This window comes from Cupressus sempervirens, chromosome 6 (genome assembly GCF_028749045.1).
Source record: "Cupressus sempervirens isolate cs-2001-9-10 chromosome 6, ASM2874904v1, whole genome shotgun sequence".
NCBI classification, from domain to species: domain Eukaryota; kingdom Viridiplantae; phylum Streptophyta; class Pinopsida; order Cupressales; family Cupressaceae; genus Cupressus; species Cupressus sempervirens.
In genome coordinates, this window is record NC_143123.1 from 339,309,668 (window position 1) to 339,333,906 (window position 24,239).

At 36.4% G+C, this 24,239-nt stretch overlaps 1 protein-coding gene across 3 annotated transcripts in view; it reads right to left on the reverse strand.

The window, feature by feature from the left end:
• SGR2 (shoot gravitropism 2 (SGR2)) overlaps window positions 1-24,239 on the reverse strand; it is a 253,555-nt gene that overhangs the window by 13,682 nt on the left and 215,634 nt on the right. For all 3 annotated transcript variants that reach the window (XM_089788115.1, XM_089788114.1, XM_089788113.1), the window contains exon 20: window positions 18,745-18,791. In XM_089788115.1, coding sequence (XP_089644241.1) covers window positions 18,745-18,791 — 47 coding nt within the window. The remainder of the gene's footprint in view (window positions 1-18,744; window positions 18,792-24,239) is intronic.

Consider the following 24,239-nt stretch of genomic DNA (forward strand, 5'->3'; position numbering starts at 1 on the left):
TCTATAGTTAGGTCACTTTATTTTATAAAGTTGGTTTATAAGTTACTTTATGACTTACAGTCATTTTATAACAAAAGTAACTTAAGAGACTAAAATTTCTTAAGTTATTTTATAAATATAATAGGGATAACCATAATTTTAATCAGTTTCTTAATCATGATTTGGTGCAAGGGGGTTCCATGATATGGAAAAACACTCAGAAATATAAACACATCATCAAGAAAGGGACCAAATGGAAGGTGGGAAATGGAAGGACTGTTCGTTTTTGGGAAGATCCTTGGATCCTGGATCATCCACTTTGTGTTGATCAAAGGTGGAATAGTTATATGGAGCAATGTAAGAATATCTTTGCTACTTTAGATTGCGGATTACTGAGAGAATAATTCTTGGTTGGATCTCAAAAGGGTGGACGAGAACATGGCTGAACTTAACGAGTTTTTGAATGCTGCCTTTTTAAGTCAAGAGAAGGATGAATTGATATGGAAGCATGATCCTAGTGGGATGTACTCTGTTTCTTTGGTCTATGTCAACTCTTTTGATATGCATCCAAAACCCTATTGGGCCAAGGCTTGGGTGAAAGGTATGACACCTAAAATTAATATTTTCTTTTGGATTCTTTTGCAAGATAAGATCTTGACTATTGATAATTTAATGAAGAGAGGGTTCAATTTCGTTAATAGATGTTACCTTTGCAAGAATGATGCTGAGTCAGCTAACCATTTAACTCTACATTGTTCTTATACTAAAAAGATTTGGGAAAGGGTGTGTGGTCTGATGAACATTGATTGGGTCTTCCCCGCTACTATCCAAATGTTCTTCATTAGTTGGAAGCCTTCCTCTAATAATTCTTTGATTTTAAGATTGTGGGACTTTATTCTTCCATACCTTTGTTGGGGTATATGGAAGGAACGCAATGACAGGGTGTTTAGAGGTGTTGAATCTAATTTTGATCAAGTGTTCTATAAAATTAAGGCTCTAATGACAGAGAATATCAAAACCAATGGATGGGGACAGCAATGTCACAATGATTGGGAAGAGAAGGTGATTCAAAATTGGAACCTTGGTGGCTTGAGCATGAACCAGAAGGATCCTAATCCAAGGGATAATGCGAGATGGGATTGCCCACTGGTGGATTGGTATAAGATAAACTTTGACAAGGATTCCAAAGGAAATCCGAGAATTGCTGGTTGTGGTGTTGTTATTAGGGATGCTTATGGAGAGAAAGTGGGTTGTATGGCTATTCCCATTGGCAACCAAACCAATCATGTTGTCGAAGCTAGCACCACCCTACATGGTCTCATTTTTGCAAAGAGTTTAAATTTGAAGAAGGTTTGGGTGGAAGGAGATTCTCTCAATATCATAAATTGCCTTAATAAAATCACTAAACCTTCATGGACTATTAGTAATATTATCTTTCAAGCCATTAATATTATTCATTCTTTTGAAATATGTATTGTTTCCCATAACTTTGGGGAAGCAAATCAAGCTGCTGACTGGGCAGCTAATGTGGCTTGTTTGAGTGAACAAAATATCATTTGGAATAATAATGATCTTTTACCTATTGAAGGTCGCCTATTTATTGATTATGATAAAATGGGCAGTAGGCAAAGGTGTTATAATAATGATGATCATGTTAGTAATTAGCATTAATGCTTTGGACACATTTGGAAAGTGGTGGGTTATGATTTCTAGAATGCAGTGGTAGGTTATGATGTCTAGAATGGAGTGCTTTATACCACACGGATTGTGGGTTTCAGTTACCATTGTGGCTATCGACTATGATATCAACTTGGGTGTTCTTCTGCATAGGGTCTTTCTGAGAGATAAGTGTAGTGGCATTGGTGAGAAGAATATGGGAGGGAAACAGAAGAGAGTTGAACCAGCCAGTTGCAAGGAGTGGAAGTAGAAAAAGGAGGTGTGGGAAATTCTGAAGCATGTGAATTTCACCGGTTTTATGGAAAAGCTTAGAGGGAATAACCCTGCTATCACTCAACAATTTATTAAGACTTGGAAAGATGGATCTATCCTTGTTGGAAATCAAAGAATGGAGGTATCGGAAGAGATTATTGTATAAGCCACGGGGCTGGATATGGAGGAGGCATCAATTTCTACTGTGACAGGAAGCTCTTGGATAGGGCGATTGATGAATTTGTGGACTCTGACAAAGAACGTAATCGACTAGTGAAAATCAATAACTCTTACTACAATACTGCCTCTATTTCGCAGCCTTGGAGATTCGTGTTGTTTGTGATCATTAAATACCTTACTTTGGATGGTCATTTCACGAAGCTTTATGGTTATCATTTTATGCTGGCTAACCATTTTAGGCATAGTATCAGGCTCAATTTGCCCTTCTATCTTAGACAGTCCCTGGATAATTCCATACAGGCAACTCAAAAGACCCGGATGGTGAACATGTGTGCCATGAGGGTTTAATGGTACTCATAATGAATTTATTGAAATCAAAGAGGGTGGACAAACCCAAACATAGTTTGAAGGCGGTTGAGTATGATACCAAGAGCAGTGTCTCTGTAATGTCCCCTTTTTGACAGGCACCAGCTACTTATTTTATTTTAGCCTTTATTTTCCTCGGAGGCTAAAAAGGAAGAAAAAAGGGGGAAAAGATATATTAAATTAATTACTTATAAGGTTACTAAACAATGAAATATTAAAAAGTAATTTTATATTTTATTGATTTAATATTAAAGTGACTAACATAATAAAATGTCAAAAAGTCACTTAAAAGAATTCAGTGCTGGATTCCTCTAGAAGCTTCTTGGAGTTGCTTGTGAAATCTTTATAAGGAGCCTTTGGGGGGTCATTTTACACATCTTGAGTTGCATATTCATCTATTGTGCTGAGAGCCTTAGTGCTTGCATACTTGCCTGAAGGTTTGAAGACTCTAAGGTGCCAATTTCAGTTGTGAGATATCAACCCTAGTTGGGAGTGGAGGAATTGGTATTCAACCAATTCATTTGTGATTAATTGGGAGATAATATTCAGTGATTTTTGTTCAACCCATGCATCTAATTTTTGACATCAAATGGCAAGGAGAAAGGTTTTAGTTTGCGCAGTGGATCCAAAAAAGCAATGCGACAAAGTAGAGCCAAAAAAGTAGTCCGAAAAAGAAGATCCGAAAAAGCAGTCCGAAAAAGTAGTCCGAAAAAGCAGAGCCGAAAAAGCAATCTGAAAAAGTAGATTCGAAAAAGCAGTCCAAAAAAGCAAATCCGAAAAAAGCAAAGCCAAAAAGCATGTCATCTCAGCTACTTATCCCAGGTTCTTTTGGTATTTACATTTGGCAATTGTAGATGGATACATTTGACAAGCAATATATGTCTTTTTGTTACCAAAGTATTCAGTCATTGTAAACTTTTAAGTATTGAAAGGAAATCAACTTAATCCAGTTGTTCAGTTTGTATGCCAAATGTTTGTAAAAATGTCTCATTGCATAGTCGTTCATAGGATGCATGCCAAGTGTTTGTGAAAATACCTCTTGGCTGTAGGTGTGCATTTTACATCAGAATTTCATGTACTTGCATTTGGAAAATAATAAAAAGAAGTTGCATATCACTTTGATTTCTAATTAGTTATTTTGCAATCATTTGTATTCATCAATATCATTGGCATTCAAAAATCATAGAAAAACAACAAACATCAGCAAACTGAGGCTGCAAGGGAAGTGTTTGACAAAATTCCTAAGGCAGAAAAACAAGGATAAAACTTAAAAAATTGTCAAGACACTTTACAGTCTCGAAGAAAGGCTATGATTCAGATACTGAGGATGAGGTAGAGGGGGGTAGCCTGAGTCTCAAAGGAGATATTGGTTGCAGTTCTCAGAAGAAGAATAAGAAAGCTAAGGGGAGTGATTCTGACCGAGATAGTGATCTTGATGAGGGACAGAGGAGGGGCTCTTAGAAGAAAGGAAGTGGAGGAAAGGGTTCAGGGAATAGGGGCCAGAATGAGGATAGGGTTTTGGTTCCCTCAGATGAGGAAATTCTTATTCACAGAATGGAAAGGAAAAGAAAAATGAAAATGGCTCAGGAGAAGGGGGTTGAGAAGTCCTCCAAGAATATGGCTCTAGAAAAAGCAAATTATGGTGAGAAGGATCAATCCCCTAATAATAACACGAATGAGAGGGAGATGGGTGTTACAAAACTGGTTCTGGGTAATCTTGGGACCATTCTAAAGGAAATTGTTAATCTAAAACAACAAATGCAGATTATTTCTAAGGATTTTGAGCAGATTAGTAAGACGGCCAGAGGGAAACGTACTTTGGGTCAACATATTGACCAGCTTTTGGAAGTAATTGGTAATGCTGAAGAGGTGAAAAATTTAATGAAAAAAGTCCCAATGGTTGAAGATAAAAACAGGGTCTTGGAGAAGGCTAATACTGATTTTCAGAAGAGACTGGAGAGTCTAGAGGCCAGAATGGGTAATATTGAAAAAATGATTAAGAAGATGGCTGATCAGAATAGTAACATTTTAAAGACAGTGTCGAATAATGTTAGCAGTCTTATGAAAAATGTTGAGCGGGATAAAGGGCATGATTCACCTATTGTGATTGAGAACCGGGGACCAAGTAAACGCACAAGGGCTCATTCCAAGAAGGTTGGTGATGTGAACAGAATGGGGGAAATGAAGGCTACTGCGGAGAACATGCACATTCTAGCGGATCAAGCTGCTGACCTACTGCGGACTACATAGTTGTCCAGGTGTTGGCTTTTTGCTGTCCTTTTGCTATTTCTTTTAACTTTGCTTACAAGTGGCCTCCTGTTTTTTGTTTGTATTTGATCTCTATGAGGCCTTTAGTCTTTGTACTATGTTGTTAGACTTTCTGTGTTTCATCTTAGACTTCTCATGTTCTACTGTTATAATTTCTTAATACTTTGTTAAAGGTTTCGAGTCCTTTAAAACCTGCTTTTACTTAATCAAAACTTAAGAGACTAAAAGATGAAAATGGTTTTTATCCCACATTGCCTAGTTGTTTGTGCTCTCCCTCATATCAAGGTTATAAAAGCAATAGGCCTTCTTGGGATTGACACCATTAAAATATATTAATATATTGAAAGATGAAATTGGTTGCTTAAATGTGACTAGTTTTCTTAAGGATGAAACCCCTTAAGAAGAATTGGGAGATTGGGCGTAGCCCTAGTATCTCTTTGAAGATTGCACCCAGGTTAAGGTATCGAATTTGCAGTATAATACATTGTTTAGTCGAACCTACATTTAGAAGTAAATCGGTTAGAAATAAAAGCATTTGTGAGTTCTTTTTACAGTAGCTAGAAAAGTCGTATGATCATTATCCACTATTGTAATATCAATATAGACACAGAGGCAAATCAGAGGTGGTTGGGTCACCATGTATAGGAGGACAATGGTAGCGTTGTGAAAGACACCCGTGGGAAGTATAACAAGAGTTGTAGGGTAAGAGTGACATCAACACCAGTCAGGAGGCCTAAACAACCATTACCATCAGTCATGTCATAGTTGGGAGGTCTGTTCACCACGGTAGCAGGGAACTAGCACGACATCCTAGTGACATAACTACTGGTCACAAGTTTCTGCGAACGTCACAACTATCAAGTGTGTGTATGCCTTAAACAACCATAACAAAATAGGAAGGCCGCAAATCCAGACACGTCAACTCCAATGATAGGTTCCAGTAGCAGCTGTGTCATGTCCCCATTTTGGAGGCAATTTGATTTAATTAATTTAATTAATTAGGTTGTCCAAAATAATGAATATTTTATGAGGATGACTAATTAATTATTTTAATTAAATAAATAAATGGTATTAAGTTAATTATTTATAAAGTTATCAAATAAATAAATATTAAAAGGTAACTTTATATTTAATTAATTTAATAAAGTGACTTGAGTTATAAAATATTTTATAAAGTCACTTGATAGATAAAATAAAATAATGTTCTAGAAGCTTCTGGAGAAAGTGGAGGAAAAAGAATAAATAGGCACCTCGGGCTTCATTCTAATCATCCTGATTTGTTGTTGTTGATGTTGATGTTTGTTGATGTGCATTGTGGAGCCTAGGGTTTCTGCAATAGTCACAACTGGCCATTGAGAACGAAAACTCTCAATTGGTATGCAATTTTGAGGGTGTGAAATATGACTTGAATTATTGCAGCTGGGAGGAAGATACTTCAGTCTTCTATTTGTGCTACATTGAGAAAAAATATTTGTGGCCATTGAGAACAAAAACTCTCAATTGGTACGCGATTTTGAGGGTGTGAAATATCACTTGAATTATTGCAGCTGGGAGGAAGATACTTCAGTCTTCTATTTGTGCTACATTGAGGAAAAATATTTGAGTACAAAAAGCAGGCCGAAAAAGCAGTTTGAAAAAGCAGGCTAAAAAAGCAGTTCGAAAAAAGCAGGCTGAAAAAGCAGTTCGAAAAAAGCAGGCTGAAAAAGCAGTTCGAAAAAAGCAGTCCAAAAAAAGCAGGCCGAAAAAGCAGAACCGAAAAAGCAGGTCCGGAAAAGCAATCCAAAAAAAAAAAAAAAAAACAATCCGAAAAAGCAAAGAAAATTATTAGACCCATCTACAATCAAGGGGCGGCAGCTAGAGAGGCACGACTTGGGCATTTGAGGAGGTTATTTTCTGTTCAGTGGTATTGCAATACATCTATTCTCTAAGGCGACTTCATATGCCAGGTCTGATGTGTATTTTCATAGTTGCCTTTCACTATAGAGTGTTGTTGTAATTGTCATTTCGTATCAGACCTATCATTCATTAATAGATATATCATTCATTTTTACATTCCTCACAATGGTATCAGCAATCCATGGCTTTAGTTGTATGTAATCATGCATGTGATTAGCGTACTTCTGTAGGGGAGTATTGAAGTTAGATATTTAGTATTGCATTAGTTTTCATTGGCAGCTGTAGGTGCATATTACTTTACTAGCAATCATCATATTTTGATATCTTTGTAAATGCCAAGAGTCTTGGCTAACTTAGTATGAATATTGTATTGGATACTCATTCTCAATTAAGGAGATACAATTGTTGGTCATTAATAGTTGTCTTTGAGCGTTAATATATCATCTTTTTTTTATCAGCCAGTTAGCTTGCATACCAACTGTTTGTTAAAATACCAGTTGGCTGTAGGTGATCATTTTCATGATTAGAACTCATATATGCATTCACTATTGCCAAAATTAGTTGCATATTTATGTTAGGTCATTGTTTAGACAATTTGGAGTCTTTGTAAGCATTCTCTTTGAGGCAAATCCAAGCAAGAATCACTGCAGCAATCTGAAAAGTTATATCAGTCAGAGGACCCTTGCTTGCAAAGTGTTTGACGAAATGTCAAACCACTGAACTATGAAGATTTTTGGTGTTTGAAGAAGTTATAACCTATTGGGGTTATTACAACCTGCAAGAACAATGTTGGCCTCGGTATCTGGTCTTCCAAAATTCATACCCACTGAAGAACAGGACCAGCTGGAATTGTATAAACAACCAGCTCACCCACGGCTACTTCAGGGTCCATCGTTTGTTGCATTTTGCATTTTGTTTAAATAGACAATATATCTAACGTTTAAACCTTGAGTATGTGTATGACATTGCTAAGCAGTTGTTACCGTAAGTCCACTATTGAGTAAATCGAGTTCATGGTTTAATGCATTTTGGAGTATGATAGGATTTCTGAGTTGTCTTCTTTCCAAGCATTCACATTATATTGAGTTTGATTAGTCAGATTATTGCTCGTCGGGATCGGATTACTACAGTGGTATTAGAGCCACAAGACTTGCCAACCTTGTGGGTAAAACGTTGGAATTTCAAGCTGGATAAAACAAAAAAAATGTCTGACTAGGAATGAATAGGGAGACCTATAATTTTAGACACATCCGACCTAAACAAGCAAGATCTTCAGACCAGATTGATATTGGGGACAGTTATACAGTTGATGAGGAGCTAACCTTTGAGCTGAGCATACAAGTTGAACAGGTTGAACAACCTGAATAGGAACAAATCACTCAAATGGCCCGAGAGGTTGATGATCAGGAATGAGAAGTCAGGCAAACCTTGCAAGCTATCAAAATATATCGCTAATGCACTTCAGTAGCTTACAAGTACTATGCAATAGCTTGCCCCAATACCCAAGCAAGCACCTAGTCATCACAGTGGAGGTGGTAGTGTGGTAGGATCACCCCGGGTTGCTAGGCCCCCCACACGGAACACTAACAGACCCTTGATGCCCATTTTCATTGAGAATAATGTCAAGGAAGAAGCAGCCCAACCTGCAGCAACAGGCTTACTTCTGGATAATGTTATGGCTATGTATGATGAGTGGGATCTATTCCATGATCCGGTTAAACAAAATTTGACTTTTATTCAATACATGAATCAAAAAAGGGAGTCAGAGAGGACACAACGGGATAGGAGGCCTAGGGCACAGATTAAGGACTCGAAGCACACCATGAACAAGTTATCACTCCCCATTTTTTATAGCAACAGTAAGACCTCTACTAGAGCTTGGATTCACAAGTTAGACACTTACCTGACACTTAAATCCATGTCGGAAACAAAAGCCATTAGATTCACTAAAATACATTTAGAGGGAGCAGCATATGATTGGTGGCATCATGGGCTAGTCACCCACGATCATGCTCTCATTACATCCTATGAGATTTTTCGCTCTAAGTTGATCACTCATTTTGACAGGAAGGACATTAATGTCTACTACAGGGATTTAGCACAGTTGTGATAGGGTGCATCTTTAGCTGACTTCATTAATGAGTTTTAGTGGATCTTTGTTATGGTTCTGAATATGACAGAAAAGCGTAAGGTAATGCATTTGCAAAGGGTTTACAAGACAGATTCAGGGGTTTGGTCAAGGTCCTTAAACCAAACACCTCGGATGATGCTATTAAGGTCGCACATGATCTAGACTCACATTCTTCAATACTATAGCCTCCTAAGAAATCTTAGAAGGGATCCACTTCGATCCAAAAGAACAAGAATCAAAATGAGACTTCCCCCCCAAGGTTGGACTTTAAGACTCGGAATGAATTGAGGAGGAAGAAGCTACGCTTCACTTGTAGGGATCCGTGGACACCGGATCATAGGTGTCTTGGCAAGGGTGAAATACATTATGTCAAGGTTCTTTCGGAAGAGAAGGATGAGCAGCAAGGAGGCAGCGATGAGGAAGGAAGTGATGAGCAGCCTCTTAAAGAGAGGAAGAAGGAATCCACTACTGGGAAGCCCCCTATTATAGCCTCCCTTTCTAACGATCCCACTAGTCACCCCTTTCGTTTGAAGGGTGTAGTTAGAGGGTAGCGTATTGTATGCCTCTTAGATACACGTGCATCACATGATTTCATAAGCACACGATGGGTACCAAAAAGAAGGTTATAGGCTAATGATATACCAGAGTTTGAAGTTAAGGTAGCAAGGGGCGACAGATTAAGGTGCACAGGGAAAGTGCCAAGGCTTTCAATTCACTTTGATGACTATCTTCTAGAGGCAGATTTTTATGTTGTTGATTTGGATGGGTTAAATGCCATGTTGGGTAGGCAGTGGTTACAAACTATCAACAGGTATACAGTTGATCATGATAAGATGCAGCTGAAATTCTTATAGGAGGGTCAGCAGGTGATTCTCAACGCCATGCTAGAGGGTGAACCCAAAGTGATTACAGCTCAAAGGATGGATGCGATTATGAGGCATGATGACATGGAGTGGGCAGTACAATATTTCATCTCCTCTAAGGCTACATTAGGCTCAGGACAACAGTTTTATTGTGACATTCAGCTGGTGCTTGATAAGCACAAGAGGATTTTTGAAGATATACCCCAAGTATTCCCCCAAATAGAGGGTTTGAGCACATCAATGAGTTAGAGGAGGGTGCCAAGCCTGTCATTACCACCCCTTATCACCACCCTAGGCACTATTAAGAGGAAATAGAAAGGAAAATTAAGGAACTCTTAGCCATGGGACACATCAGACCCAACTCCAACCCTTTGCTTCTTTGGTAGTTTTGGTGAAGAAGGATGGTACTCTTCGCATGTGTATTGCTTAACGAACTCTCAACATGGGGCAGTCTATTTCTCAAAGATAGATCTTCAATCTGGATACCATCAAATACATGTTCATGAGGAAGACGTGCATAAGACAACTTTCATGTGCCATTACAGACACTATGAGTTTTTGGTAATGTCATTTTGGCTCACTAATGCGCTTGCCACATTTTAGTCATGAATGAACCATTTTTTTAAAAAGTAGTTGCACAAGAGCGTGTTGGTATTTTTTGATGATATCCTAGTTTTTAGGACATGGGAGGAGCATTTGCAACACTTAGATGAGTTACTTAGCATTATGTGGGAGCATTCATTGTTTGCGAAGGAATCAAAGTGTGAGTTCGGATTGACTAAGATTCTTTACCTTGGAAACATGATTGGTGCTGATGGGGTTAAGGAACACCAGGAAAGGATACAAGCAATCCTAGATTGGTTGTCTTTGAGCAATGTATCTGATTTGAGAGGCTTCCATGATCTTTTCTTTTATTATAGGAGGTTTGCTAGAGGCTTCTCTCAGACAGCAGCTCCCCTCACCGATCTCACACAAAATGGGGCATTCAAGTGGATGGATGATGCAGAGGTAGTCTTTGATAGGCTCAAGAAGGTGATGAGCACATGCCCGGTTTTGGCACTTCCCGACTTCTCTTGCCCCTTTGTCTTAGAGTGTGATGCTTTAGGAAATGGAATTGGTGCAAAACGTGAATCCAAACGAGCATGAAATGAAACATTTTTTGTATAGATTTGGACGCAAAATGCATTAGGATGTAAATACACCTCTAGAGGAAGTGATTTTAAGACATTTCATGTAGAGATCTGGCCAAAATCACCAAAAACATGGTCTCAATGGACAAGAGCATGAACATTTTTCTTTCAATCTCCAAAAACCAAGTTCTATGGGGGCATATGCATGATTAAAGGCAAATCAGATTCTTGAGTAGAGATTGCATGTTTTAAAAACATGTAATGGAGTCCTCTCATGCAAATTGCACTCTAGGAGTGCATTTGCATATTTTAAAAACATGTAACTAGACTTTGAGTGTAAATCGTACTCTAGGGAGTGCACATATTTTAAAAACATGTACAAAATGGCCTTTAGTGCAAAATTGCACTCTCTAGGGGTGTTTGCACATTTTAAAAACTTGCATATGCATAAGCTCACTCTAGGAGGTCCATTGCACATTTTAAGTTAAAAGCATTTGCATGCCTTTAGTTTAAAATGCATTGTCTAGGAGCCTTTGCATATTTTACATGCAAAATGGGCTGAAAGACATCTTTGCACAACTTAAATGACCTATTAAGCACATGTTTAATAAATTTTTGAAGAAATGTCACTTATTTGGCATATAAATAATATATGCATTATATAGTTTACTATATAGTTTAAAATATAATGTGCTAATATAATTCAAAAAGTAATATTTACTAAGATGTTTTAAATGAAAACTCAAAAATTAAATCAAACTATATAATTAAAAAAGCGAATGTCAACTTTAAAATATAAAATGATACTTTAAATCGTCCAGTTGCACCTAGAGAGTCCACCTTTTGGGCACTAAAATGGTCAAAATGTTTGATTGTCAACTCCGACTAAGCCCTAAGATAGATTGAATCAAAGGGAAAACTAAAAGCAATGATTTGAGCAAAGCCAAAAGACCAAAAGCTAACAAACACACAAACAAAAATGAAGAAAAGGGCAATGAAGGCTTCAAAAATCAAGCATAGGCTTGTCAAACAGAAAAATTAAAAAGACTTGACAAAAGCCTTTAGTAAAAGAATCCATTATAACAATTGAGGTTGATTGGTTGATCAATATTATCCAATTAAATAATGAACTAACTACGAGAAAAACGAAACTAAGTTGAAAAAGTTTCATACTATTATCTACATTTTTGTGGTGACATAATGCAGGACAAAAATACATAAAAAGCCCTAAGATTAATACAATAACACTTACATCCCTTCACCAAAAACAACAGAATGAGTCTTTAGAAATCCTTAAGAAAAATCTAAATCAAATCCAAGCAATTTTTGGATTTAGAAAAAGAATGCAAGAAGAGGATTATATAGAAAATCAAATCTTGACTCAATCTGCTTGAAATCAATGCATATTCGTGTCATGATTAGTTGCTAGACAAGTGTGCAGGAGGAATAATATCCAAAATATATCAACCATTTGAAATTATTAAAACCTAAAGATGCTTGAGGAGATGTCAATATGCATTGACAGCCAAAAACAACGACTAAAGGGTCAAAATGTAGCTTACAAAGAATAAAGAACAAGCTAGAAGTATTATTTTTTCTCTAGATTCCTTGATGTCCAATGTTTGGACTAGAGAGTTAAAATGTTGCTCAATCTGACAAGAAAAAAATATTAAAAAGCTCACTAAATAAGTTGTATCCTCCTAACATCCATTCTTGCAAGTACCTGTACAGGAAGTGGAAGAGGAAGAAGTAGAAAATTACCACCTACAAAAGAGGTCCATTGACATGACATTTAAAATGGAGGCAAGAAGCTTGTTGATCAAGTCATTGTGCATTACCTCTATGCCAATGGTCTTCCTTTCAACTTGGTGAGATCGCCATATTGGAAGGAGATGGTGGCAGCCATTAATAATGCACAAACTAGTTACATAGGTCTTGGGTATGAAAAGATGTTTACTACTACATTTCAAAAAGAAAAGACTTCAATAGAGAGATCTTTTCAACCAATTAGAAACTCTTGGAAAGCTTTAGGTGTTTCTAGTGTTTCTAATGGATGGAAAGATACAAGAAACCAACAATTGATTGATGTGATGACAATGTCTCCAAAAGAGCAATGTTCTTAAGGAAGTAAATTGTGAAAGAGAAGTAAAAGATTCACAGTTCAGTTCCAGAATCCTCATTGTGGTCATATAGATACTAGGTAGTGAGAATGTCGTCTAGGTGATTATAGTTGAATCCAAAAAATTGTAGGGGTGCAAGTGCTTTGGTTGAGGGTCAATATGACAATATTTTTGGACACCATGCACCACACACTCCCCCAACTTGGTCATGCAACAAATTGGCACTCAAATAGATTAAATGGAACATATATACCAAGAGGAGAGAGATACAGATGTTTGTGACGAAACATCAAATGTCATAATCGATATTCAAATCATTCTCCAAATTAAAGTTGAACGTAATTTGTATTTACTACATCTAATTTATTTCTTTAAATTTAATAAATTTTATGTCATGTTCAGTTATTGAATCCTATATAACTTTTCTTAATATTTATTGATATTTTGTTATTAATAGGTTGTTAAGACCCAATTTGTATCTAACACTATCATTATAAGATGACTTATCAAGGTGCAAGGGGCATCGAGCCAAATGGTTATTTCCAGCTAGTGGGGTGTATGGAAGGCTTTGAATCCAGAGAGGGCCCAACAGGTCAAGGCATTGTGTTGGATGACAGCTGATGGACTATCATGGCTATATCATGGCTATGCTTCACTTTGCTGATGGGATGTCTAAGATAGCATGAGCACAATGGTAGAGAAGGTAAAAGTTCTCATACAAACACATAACAATGATCCCACGGAATGTGAAACCTTATGTAATAAGGTGGAAACAATCATTCATCATCGTTGGAAAAAGATGACTGCCCCATTGCACCTCCTTGCATATGCCTCATCTCCAAGGAGAAAGGAAATACTTGCTATGCTAGATAGAGCAGCACCATATGTGGGTGAAGTATTTGATAATGGGTGCTACAAAGCTTTCCAAAGACTCTTCCAAGATGATGAAATGCACAAAAATATTAGGAGAAAATTTGGCTTATTTATCTCCAAAGCAAAACTTAGTCCAATAGCAATAAAGGACTGAAATGACATGGGAGGTATCACATGGTGTTACCTCTATGGTCAACCATTTAAGCAGCTACAACCTCTTGCAATTAAGGTCCTCTCACAAGTAATGTTTTTTGTTTTTTGTTTACCACTTGTATTCTACAATTTAGAGCCTTTCAGTTTTTTTTTGCTTTTCATTTTTATGCTCAGTCTTGTGAGCATTGTTCATGTTGCAAGTTCATATGTTGTTGAATGGGATAGGAATACATAGTCATTCATCCACTTACTGAAGCATAACCAGTTGGGCTCAAAAAAAGTTGAACACTTGGTTTACATTTATACCAACTTTTGTATTTTTTATTATGTGAGGATCACCGCAAGGGACAACCAAGCTTTGGGATGTAGCCCTGAGTGTGCAAACTTGGATGCAACTGTTCAGAATCTTACTACAGTCATCGGTGATGAGATAACATCATGACACATGGTACATCTAGTGCAAGTGGAACCACATTGGGTTCAAGCGATCTTGAACTTGCAGTAATTGGAGCAGTTGGAGATTACCAAGATTTTTTTTCAGAATCTTTATGATTCTGATTTTGATTAGTGAATCTTGATTCTTGATTGTTGAACATTGAATCATGAACTAACTTTTGGTTTTGTAATTGTAATGATTTTCTGATTTGCATTGGAATCATGAACATAGACATATATGAAATGGCTTATTAGTTATTTCAATTTGAATATTTGTAAATTGTGAACTATCATTTAGCATTTAATATTTATCAGAAATCTTGATCAATGGTGAAGTATCATACTATCAAATGATTTAATTTTTTATAAAAAGAAATGTACATCTGCACACCTAATTCTCACACCCAAATCTGCATCCGCCTATGTACCCAAATCAGCAACTTAGCTTCATTGCCTTAAGTTGCCTTGGCATTACAAAAAAGATGATATGTTTGCTTCAATAATATATTTATTTGTCACAATTACAAGAGAGAAAGATAACTCCTAGATCTATAACATCAACACTCCCTCTTAGCTAGGGGAGTATCTTTCAACATGTCCATGTTACAGAGTTTCTCAACATGACACCAACAATGGTTATGCCCATTAGTTGAAAAGAAGATGATGTTGAGTTGACTTCAATAATATACTTATTTATTACCAATACAAGAGAGAAAGATAACTCCTACAGCTAGGGAGGTATCTTTGCAGATATCCATGTCATGGAGTCACTCAACAGGAAACTCACAATAGCTACATCCATTTGTTGAAAAGAATTTATCAAGGAATATCTCAATGTGATAACATGATGGAGTCACTCAACATGACACCCACAATGGCTACATCCATTTGTTGAAAAGAATTTATCAAGGAATATCTAAATGTGATAACATCATGTAGTCACTCAACATTACACCCACAATGACTACACCCATTTGTGGAAAAGTAATTTATCACATAATCTTGTAACATTATAATGTCATGGAGTTACTCAACATGACACCCACAATAGCTACACCCATTTGTGGATAGAAACATATACACAACTGCTCATCACAAAGCCTCTCAACGTAATGTTGTCATGAAGTCTCTCAACATACTGTTCACCATGGCTACTCCAATGAGTAGAAAGAAAAAAATATACAAGTGTTCATCACGGAATCTCAACTTGATGTCAACATGGAGTCTCTCAACATGAAATCCACAATGGCTACTCCCATGAGTGGAAAGAGAGACATCTCTCAAGGGCTTTCACCTCATATTTCTTCATTTAAGAGAAATATGCATTTTAGCATATAGTAAAAGTCACTGATGTTGGCATTCCCTCTCAGCAAGAGCATTAAACTCGAATGGTACATCACACTCCCTTTGAATTTTAAAAGAATGATCAAGATAAGATAAGATAATGATATTAATGTCCAACAAAAGACCAACAAGAGGTCTATGCGACTACAAGATTACAACAATGAGACTGCCAACAACAGGAGCACACAAAGGTGTCCGAAAAATAAAAACAAACAACAGCAAGAGAAAGCAAACAGAAAACCAGAGAGAAGGCCAAGAGAGAGACTAGGAGTCCTTTCTAGGTGAAAGAAATCAGTAAGCGAATGATAAGCATGCCGAAGAGTAAAGGCCTTGCTCTATCTGTGACCACTCATAGAGAAGTGTCGTTGGTGCATATATCCGCTCTGGGATCTGACACTTCTGGAATGCCTGGTAGATCTAGTGGGGCTAGAAGGCCTTTTCACACCATGCAAACAGGATGATGGCATGAAGAAGGTAGTAATGAGCTAAGTAGATGAGTGTCGATGCCAAAGAGGAATTTGCATATCTTGAGGTGTCTCTTCTTCTTCATTGTTTGAATGAATCTGACCTTGATCTTGCTTAAACCTCAATCTCATTTTAAGACATAGATAAAGCCATGCCTTCTCATGCCAGGAGTATATCCATGCTATTCCTTTGACTCTCAACACAACCAACATATGGGAAACCACTAACACAAAGAATCTATTTCCTTTAAATATGGTGCCTAGGAATTACTTGCAGCCAAACTCAAACTCTTCAACGATTTCAAACTCTTTAACATCGACTTGCATCTACCAAAATTATCAATATATGATCACCCAACCATATCCCAATTGCATTTATATAGGTGGCTAGGATATACATATCAACATACCCAAAAAAGAATATAGAGGTACTTTGCATCTATGCAGACATGAATAAGGCTTGAACACAAAGGATCCATTTCCTTTAAATATGGTGTCTTGGAATTACTTACTGCCAAACTGAAACTCTTCAGCAATTTCAAACTCTTCAACAATGACTAGCATCTACCAAAATTACCAATATATAATCACCCAACCATATCCCAATTGCATTAATATAGATGGCCAAGATATACATATCAACATGCCCAAAAAAGAATATAATGGTACTCTGCATCTGTGCAGACATGAACAAATCTTGAACCATCATTCTTTGCCCCATAAAAGAATCTAACCAAAATAGCCATATGAAACCTAGCTCCTCAATCAAAGACATAGACAACTTACAAAATTATTGGAAGTTTTTGTAGGCTTATAAAATAGAAATGAGTTCGACGGCCTTAAAGCCAGTGGTAGAAAGCTTAAGCAGATTGAGAGACAAGGAATTCGCAGAGGCAGAGGGAAAAGAGAAAAGTGGAGACGATATCCTCCATCCATCCATAGAACTAATAGAGGTCTAGGGAATGAAGCAACATGCAATTGGCAAAAAGCAACTGCTCTCCAATAGGAGACCCTGGGTCATTAATAGGTTAGTGCCATCACTAGCTTCACATGGCAAATTTGCGGCTAGAGTTTCATGAGAAAGTCAATATTCTAAGCATTGGGAGCATACATTGTGATGTTTTGCACACCAGGAAAGGCCTACTTAAGAAGATGCCCAATTAATTGCTTCTCTAAGGAAGAGGTGTTCAAAACAAGGTAACCTCATGACAAAATCTGTGACTAGTCCAAAATTGTCACAATCTAGAAACAAAATGGCACCAAGTCCAAATTGCTTATGTTCCTCCACACATAGGGTTCCAACTGTGTTACTCACTTGAGCTCCCACCATTTCTTAAAAACCAAGGCCATCCAGCTCCTCTTCATGTTGTTTTTCGCCAAGCCAAATAAGATGTTGATTATCACTTCTAGAATGGCACTTAATTGTATTCTACTCATCTTCGCCTAAGTGGATTCAAACACACTGATTTCTTGTTTGAATTCCACTGATTGGACTGACAAGACTAAAGCTTGGGTTGATCAAGAATATTTGCACTCCTTTGCCCCTCAACTATAGACCTTTTAGAGAGTTGCCATTATATTACCTGCAAAATCATAAATTTAAACACAAGAAAACTCAGAATTCAAATCCAATCCCATTTCATTTATATCTTACTTTTGCTTAAAACTGCTCAAGTACCATATTAATGTTTTATACCAAAAATGGAGAGAAATAGCAAAAATAATACAAATACAATAATGAAATTATCCTAGGAAAACCCTCCAACTTGACAAAAAAAAGTCCAAATGCAAATATATCACTTTATATATATAAATGCGTACAAGTTTGAAATGCAATTTGCTCAAACTGAAATGATGATTAACAACACTTAAAGTTAATATTATCTACAGACAATGATAAATACTAATTTTGTATCAATGCTCAGATTCTGGAAACACAAGATATAAATATATTCCTCAAAGAATATATAAATTGCCTTGACCCTTCACTGTCTTGTCGTTACAAAGTAAAGACCCTTCATTGTCTTGACCCTTCATTGCCTTGACGGTACAAAGAAGATGACATCAAGTGTTAAGTTGGCTTCAATAATATATTATTTATTTTGAATACAGGAGAGAGATAACTCCCGCAGCTATAACATCAATAGGAGTCATTATACTATTGAAGCATATTAATATTTATCATTTCACCAATCTCAAATCATATCTCACAGTTATAATCATGAATGGTTTTAATTTTTGGAAGCTGCTAAGCTCTAGTATTTTATTGAAAAAATGAAAAGAGATGGTGAGTTTTAAAGAAATGTGTATCATTAAATCAGATATGTTTATTTAAGTTACAGAAACATTATTGGTTCTAAGTTTATTTGATAGATTTAACATATGGTTCAACCTAAAATTAACAGGTTTCACATACTTCATAAATTAAATCCTATAAGATATTATGAATTCAGTTATTTAACCATCCTATATAAGGTCATACACATCTAACATGGACCTTTCTCCAGAAGGATATGAGAAAATTATTCAATGCAATCAAAAAATTTGTATCCCAAATTAAGACCCTGATATAGAAGATATATAACAGTACAGACAGTAATGCCAATCACTTACGTGTGGGAGCCTATCACTGCAATATAAGGGTGTTCAAAGGTAGAATTCTGCACAATAAGACCAGTGTACAGACGTTATTGTACTCTGATAAACTATTCTAGAAAAGATACAATTACAAATTATTTTGAAGCCAGCTATAAAGCAAAGATAATATAACTCCTTGTATCATTACTACTCAATTATATATATAAAAACTAAGTTTATTATGAAAAACTATATCATAAAATGCCTTACGGAAATCTTATTATCTGCTAAAACACTCTGAGAATCACCAAAGCTCTGAGCAATAATCATGAACAAAAATGACATTCCTTCGAGGACAAAATTTAGGTGTCTAGAGGCGACAAAATCCATATTTCTGAAACTCTGTAGTTGCAATTTTGGCACACATCATTCTGATGTGTTGTTGCTATTCTCTAGGCACAACTTACAAGTTCTACCACGTGCAAATTTTAGATATGCTGAAAAACTGGAAATGACAACATTATCATCACAATTTAGGTTTCTTGTGCAACATAAACAAAAAGATACACTTTTGACTTACAATAGATCCATAAAGTTTGGAAAATACTGAGATCTACTTCATCTATATTCCTCAACATTTCAATGAGAAGTAGAAGCTTACTCTCATATTCTGTACTGCTTAATATTTTGCAGTGCTTATAGTACATATTGCATACTTTAAGTTGACATTAAATGTAACCATGTCACGCAAAGAGAAGAAACTCTACCTTTGGAAGTCATAGCCACCATCTGCAAAAAAAGGTTCTAATTTTTTTCTTGCTCAGTATACTACCCTTGGCAGTGATATTGTATTGTTTCTAAGTTGCCAGATTCACTCCTAGACCCTTCCAAGTTGGTTGATTCTGCACAAATTCTGGTCCTTGTAAAATTCATTGCTAGTTCTGCCACGGTTAACGAAATTCTCTGCAGCATCTTACAAAAGGACCAGTAAACGAAATTCATTGGTAGTTTGCAGCGAATTTGGTTTCCACTGGACGAACCTGGCTGAATTCAGTCAAAAAACAACTTTTTTTTACTTCCTTTTAATTAAATTGCCGAATTTGGTCAAATCGGCCCTCCAACCCTAAAAGTGGCCACTAAAAAGGCCAAAAAGATTGTTTTCAATGTCACTTAATGCATTTGTGAATGAAAAAGAGCACTTCTTGTCTCCATTGCCGAACTTTCTTGTTTGGTTTCCATTGCTCAAGGAATGTTGACAGCTGATTGTTGCATGCTCTAAACTTGTTTGTGAGTTACTCCCACATGGTTGCAAGTGTGGACAACTCCTTAAAGACATCACAAAGAAAGATTTCAACAAAAGAGGTAGGCTTTTGTTTATTTTGTTTGTTTTCTAGTCTTTTTTTTTGTTGTATTTTTGTTACAAAATGAAACGAGCTCTCTAATTTTATTTTCTTTTCTCAATTTGGTTTGTGGCTTTGTATGTGGTTTGTAGATTAATATAATGTCAAGTGTTTCTAGCACTGGGAACTCCTGGTTCAAATAGACCCGTGCTCTCCCCTATGGAAATATATGAAAATGGTTCAACAAATGCTAGGTGCAGGTTATGTTTGAATTTGCAGCCATTGCAAAGAGGACTTTAGTAGCTCTTATAATAGAGTGAAAGCACCTTTGTGTTTTACCCCTCAAAAAAGCTTAAGTTTTGTATAGGGAAGCCAAGAGTTGATGGGGTACTACCTAAGACCCTTCTTGCAAACCATATTGTGAACAAATATATTCAAGATCAAAGAGAAGCATATTAAGCAATTGGGAATGCACATATTCACCCATTACAAAAGTCTAGATGTAAAACTAAAAAACCATCTACGGCTTCAATGTCCACTTCTAGTGTACAACCTACAGAGGGTCATCCATTCTTACGTGTCCCTCAAGAACCGGTTACAAATAAAAGAGCAAAGGAGCCAGTGGAAGAAAAGAACAAAACCATTGCAAGGCTTTGTCTCGAAAGGTTCTTGTAAACAAATTTTCCATGAATCTATAATCATGAGAAAAATCACTATACAAGGTTTGAACGATTTTGAGACGAATCAAAAGGATTGCCCTTATCGTTATAGATCTCAAGATGAGGAATCTCGATATGTGGCAGGATAACAACATGCATGATTTCCAAACACAAAGGACTAGCAATGTCGCAAGTAGGAATGTTAAACTTGGATTGAGGAAATTTGTTGTTGCAAGGAAGATACAATTTGAGCCAACCTATTAATGGATGAATCAGTACAAAGAATGGTAGAAGTAGAGACGTGAGAAATGTTAGGAACATTAATGGAAAGTTGAAGTAATGGTTGAATATGAAAAGCAAACACTATGATGAGTGGGCATTGATGAAGGTAATGAAACACATGGCACACTTCAAGGAATGGAAGGAGCAATAGGCTTAGGAATGGTCACATGCATAAGATTGAGATTTTGAATTGAAGTTGTTATGATAGGTGGGGCATAACTATAGATACTAGGAATGGAAGTGGAAATAGGCATAGATGTCTCAACATTAGTAGTACGTGGAATGAGGCCTAAATCTTGAGCACAATCTCTAATAGGCTTGACACTGGTATCAATGAGATGAGAGATACTACACAAGATGTACATACCATGTTCATCAATATGAATTAGCTTCCTTAAACCATCTACAATGGAAATAACCTCAAAATTAGAATTTTCTTGTCCTAGACATTGTTCAAAACTCTCTAACTCATTGGAAAGTTTTTGGACCAGCATAAGAGGAACCCTGTTGCTAGACAGATTTTTCACTTTAGAAGTTATGTAGCTTGGCCCAATGGAATGTACATGACAAACTACCTTCAAACAGTTGGATAGGTCATTGGTATACGACCTTCCTCTGCATTTAGAGGGGCAGCTCCGTCGTATGATATCATTTGATTTTAGATTTTGAAACCATGAAAGAGAAAGATTTATTGCAATTGTTCTTGTTAACTAAATGTACACACTTTTAACAAGAACTCAAACCAAAAACAACTAAAAGTTCATCAAAAATACCAATGAACGACGCAAATAGCTATGCAATGAAGCAACTTTGATTTCCTATATCACGGGTACATTTTTATAATCCCAAGAAAAGGCACTCCATCACATAAATTAGATTTTTAATGACAATTTGCCTTCACAGAAAGAGAAACAATGAAATGTTTTATTCTCATATGATGAATACAAGTGATGATTCTTGAACATCCAAAGTTAATTGAAAATACTCTCAAATTTACTTTGTTTCAAATTTCAATACATGAAGTGATACTAGTTCAATAATAAAGTTGCCTTGTCAATTCATAAAGTTTCAAAAAGTCCTTAACAAAGCAAAATATTCCCTTTATAGACTTGAGCTTGAGGTAACTATCTCTTATGAGGTTAATAACTACTCTCAATTATGTGCTTTTGTTGAGGTTAATTAACCTATACAAGGAAAACACTTTAAAACGTGCTTGAAAGCCAATATTGTCAAAAGTGCATAGAATATACAAAATTTCTAAGATTTCTAGCTAGTGAAGTCCATCAAGGACTAACTGATTTATTCTTGAAAGCCTTGTAAGGATCAAGGATCACTGCCCTTGATTCATAACTAGGAATGAACACATTCTCCATCCTGAGCTTGGCTGTGTAGTATTTGTCATGGATCTCTTCTAATTCCTATTGATATGTCAAAATGTTACAATCTTAAAGAGTAACGGAGACTAGCTTGAGCTTCTTCATTGTTTCAGCATCTAACACTCAGTTTTCTATCTCTAAATGAATTATGACAGTGAAGGAATCCAAAAGAAACTAGCAATCAATGTGTTAAAGATCATTCATTGCTGTTCCACCTATAATAATTGAGACTACCTCTTCCAAGACTTTCATCCTTGTTTATTCCCATACACTTATTAACTTTTCAAATTCAACAATCCCTTTGCTAATGTTCACTACTTTCTAGTTAACACTCATACTCTACATGTGCACCTGATTCTCATTTCGATCAGCACCAACATTTTCAAGGATCAAAGTACTTATATCTATTTTCAACAGCTCTTGTAACTCATCACTTACTCCTTGTTAGGAAACTCTTTGTTCCTTGGTTGTTTCAACTTCTTTGGACATCTCTAGCTCCTGCACTATGACTTTTACATACATCACTTTCCCTCTTGTTATGAATTTTGAAGCATCTTCTATCATTTTATTTATCCATGCTTCTATCATCATGTTGTGCGACTTGTGGTTGTTTACATTTTCTACCATTGCTTGTTCAAGAATACCTTTGGGACCTGTAAGAGTTGGGGAAGATGTAATTGTTATCTGAACCTTAGAAGAATTCTCAATTGAGTTAATGTAAGACACCAACATTTGAACTTGCTCCTTGAGTTGTTCCTTTGACCTCTTTTCTTTCTTAGTTCTCTGTAATATCCGCGCTACAGAAAACTCAAAATTCTGAAAATCTCCTTTAGCAATGGATGGACCAAGATCTACTCTGCTTAAGAGTGAAATCTGACTCTATAGCCTCTTCTATATTTCTCTCTATTATTGATCTTGCTATTTATGCATATAAATTACCTAAAGTCTCATCTACAGCCAGCGTAGACACCATTTAGTTTTCTCGACTGTAGGTGATTTTTGAAGAATACTAGGCACCACATCAAATGAAGGTGGAACTACTTCAATTACCCTCTTCTTCTTTTGTAGACTCTTTCGCAGCCATGATGATGTAGGACCTTGGGATGTTATCTATGTGCCAATAAATTGATGACTAGTTGTCACTACTAAATCTTCTATGTTGGGTAGTTATTGATCTACTTGTGTGATGTCTATCAGTGATATTTCTGAAAAGAGAAAGTTCTGAGGAGGTGAAGTTATAGTTTCCGGTGAAGATGCAACTAGAATAGATTGTTAAGTATTTCTAGGGATCTCCTAAATGTTTCCATTCGGTCCATTTTCCCCTTGGTTTGTTTTTCCAACCTTGTCCTTTGGTCTCGTTCTCCTTTTCCTAACTATGAATTCAACCTCACATGCCTTGGTTAGATCAACTGGCTGATTTGGGTCTTCATCATCACGATTATTACCGAAGTTTAGTTGCTGCAACTTCTTGTTTGAAATTGCCTCGAACACCACACGAAATGATTTCAAATTTTTCAGTTCTTAAATAGACCACTCAATAGATGGCCATTCCAACAGCTGAATCTTCTCATACTAGAAAGGATCAATCAACAAACATTAATCATCCTTAATATCTGTCACATCACTATTCACTTTGAAATTTATCACCTGTATACAGTAAGCATCATCCAATCCCTTCTCCTGACTTTGAAATAATCCTCACAGTCTTCCCAAAAGTCTTCTAGGGTTGGAAAATGACCAAGCCCAATTAGCTTTAGTTCATTGACTGCATAGCCTTTACTGTCATACGGAAATCACATGATGTAGGGATACAAATAGATTTTGGCAATAGATATTTCTATGTTCCTTGCATCTACCAGTGTGTCACACCTGTA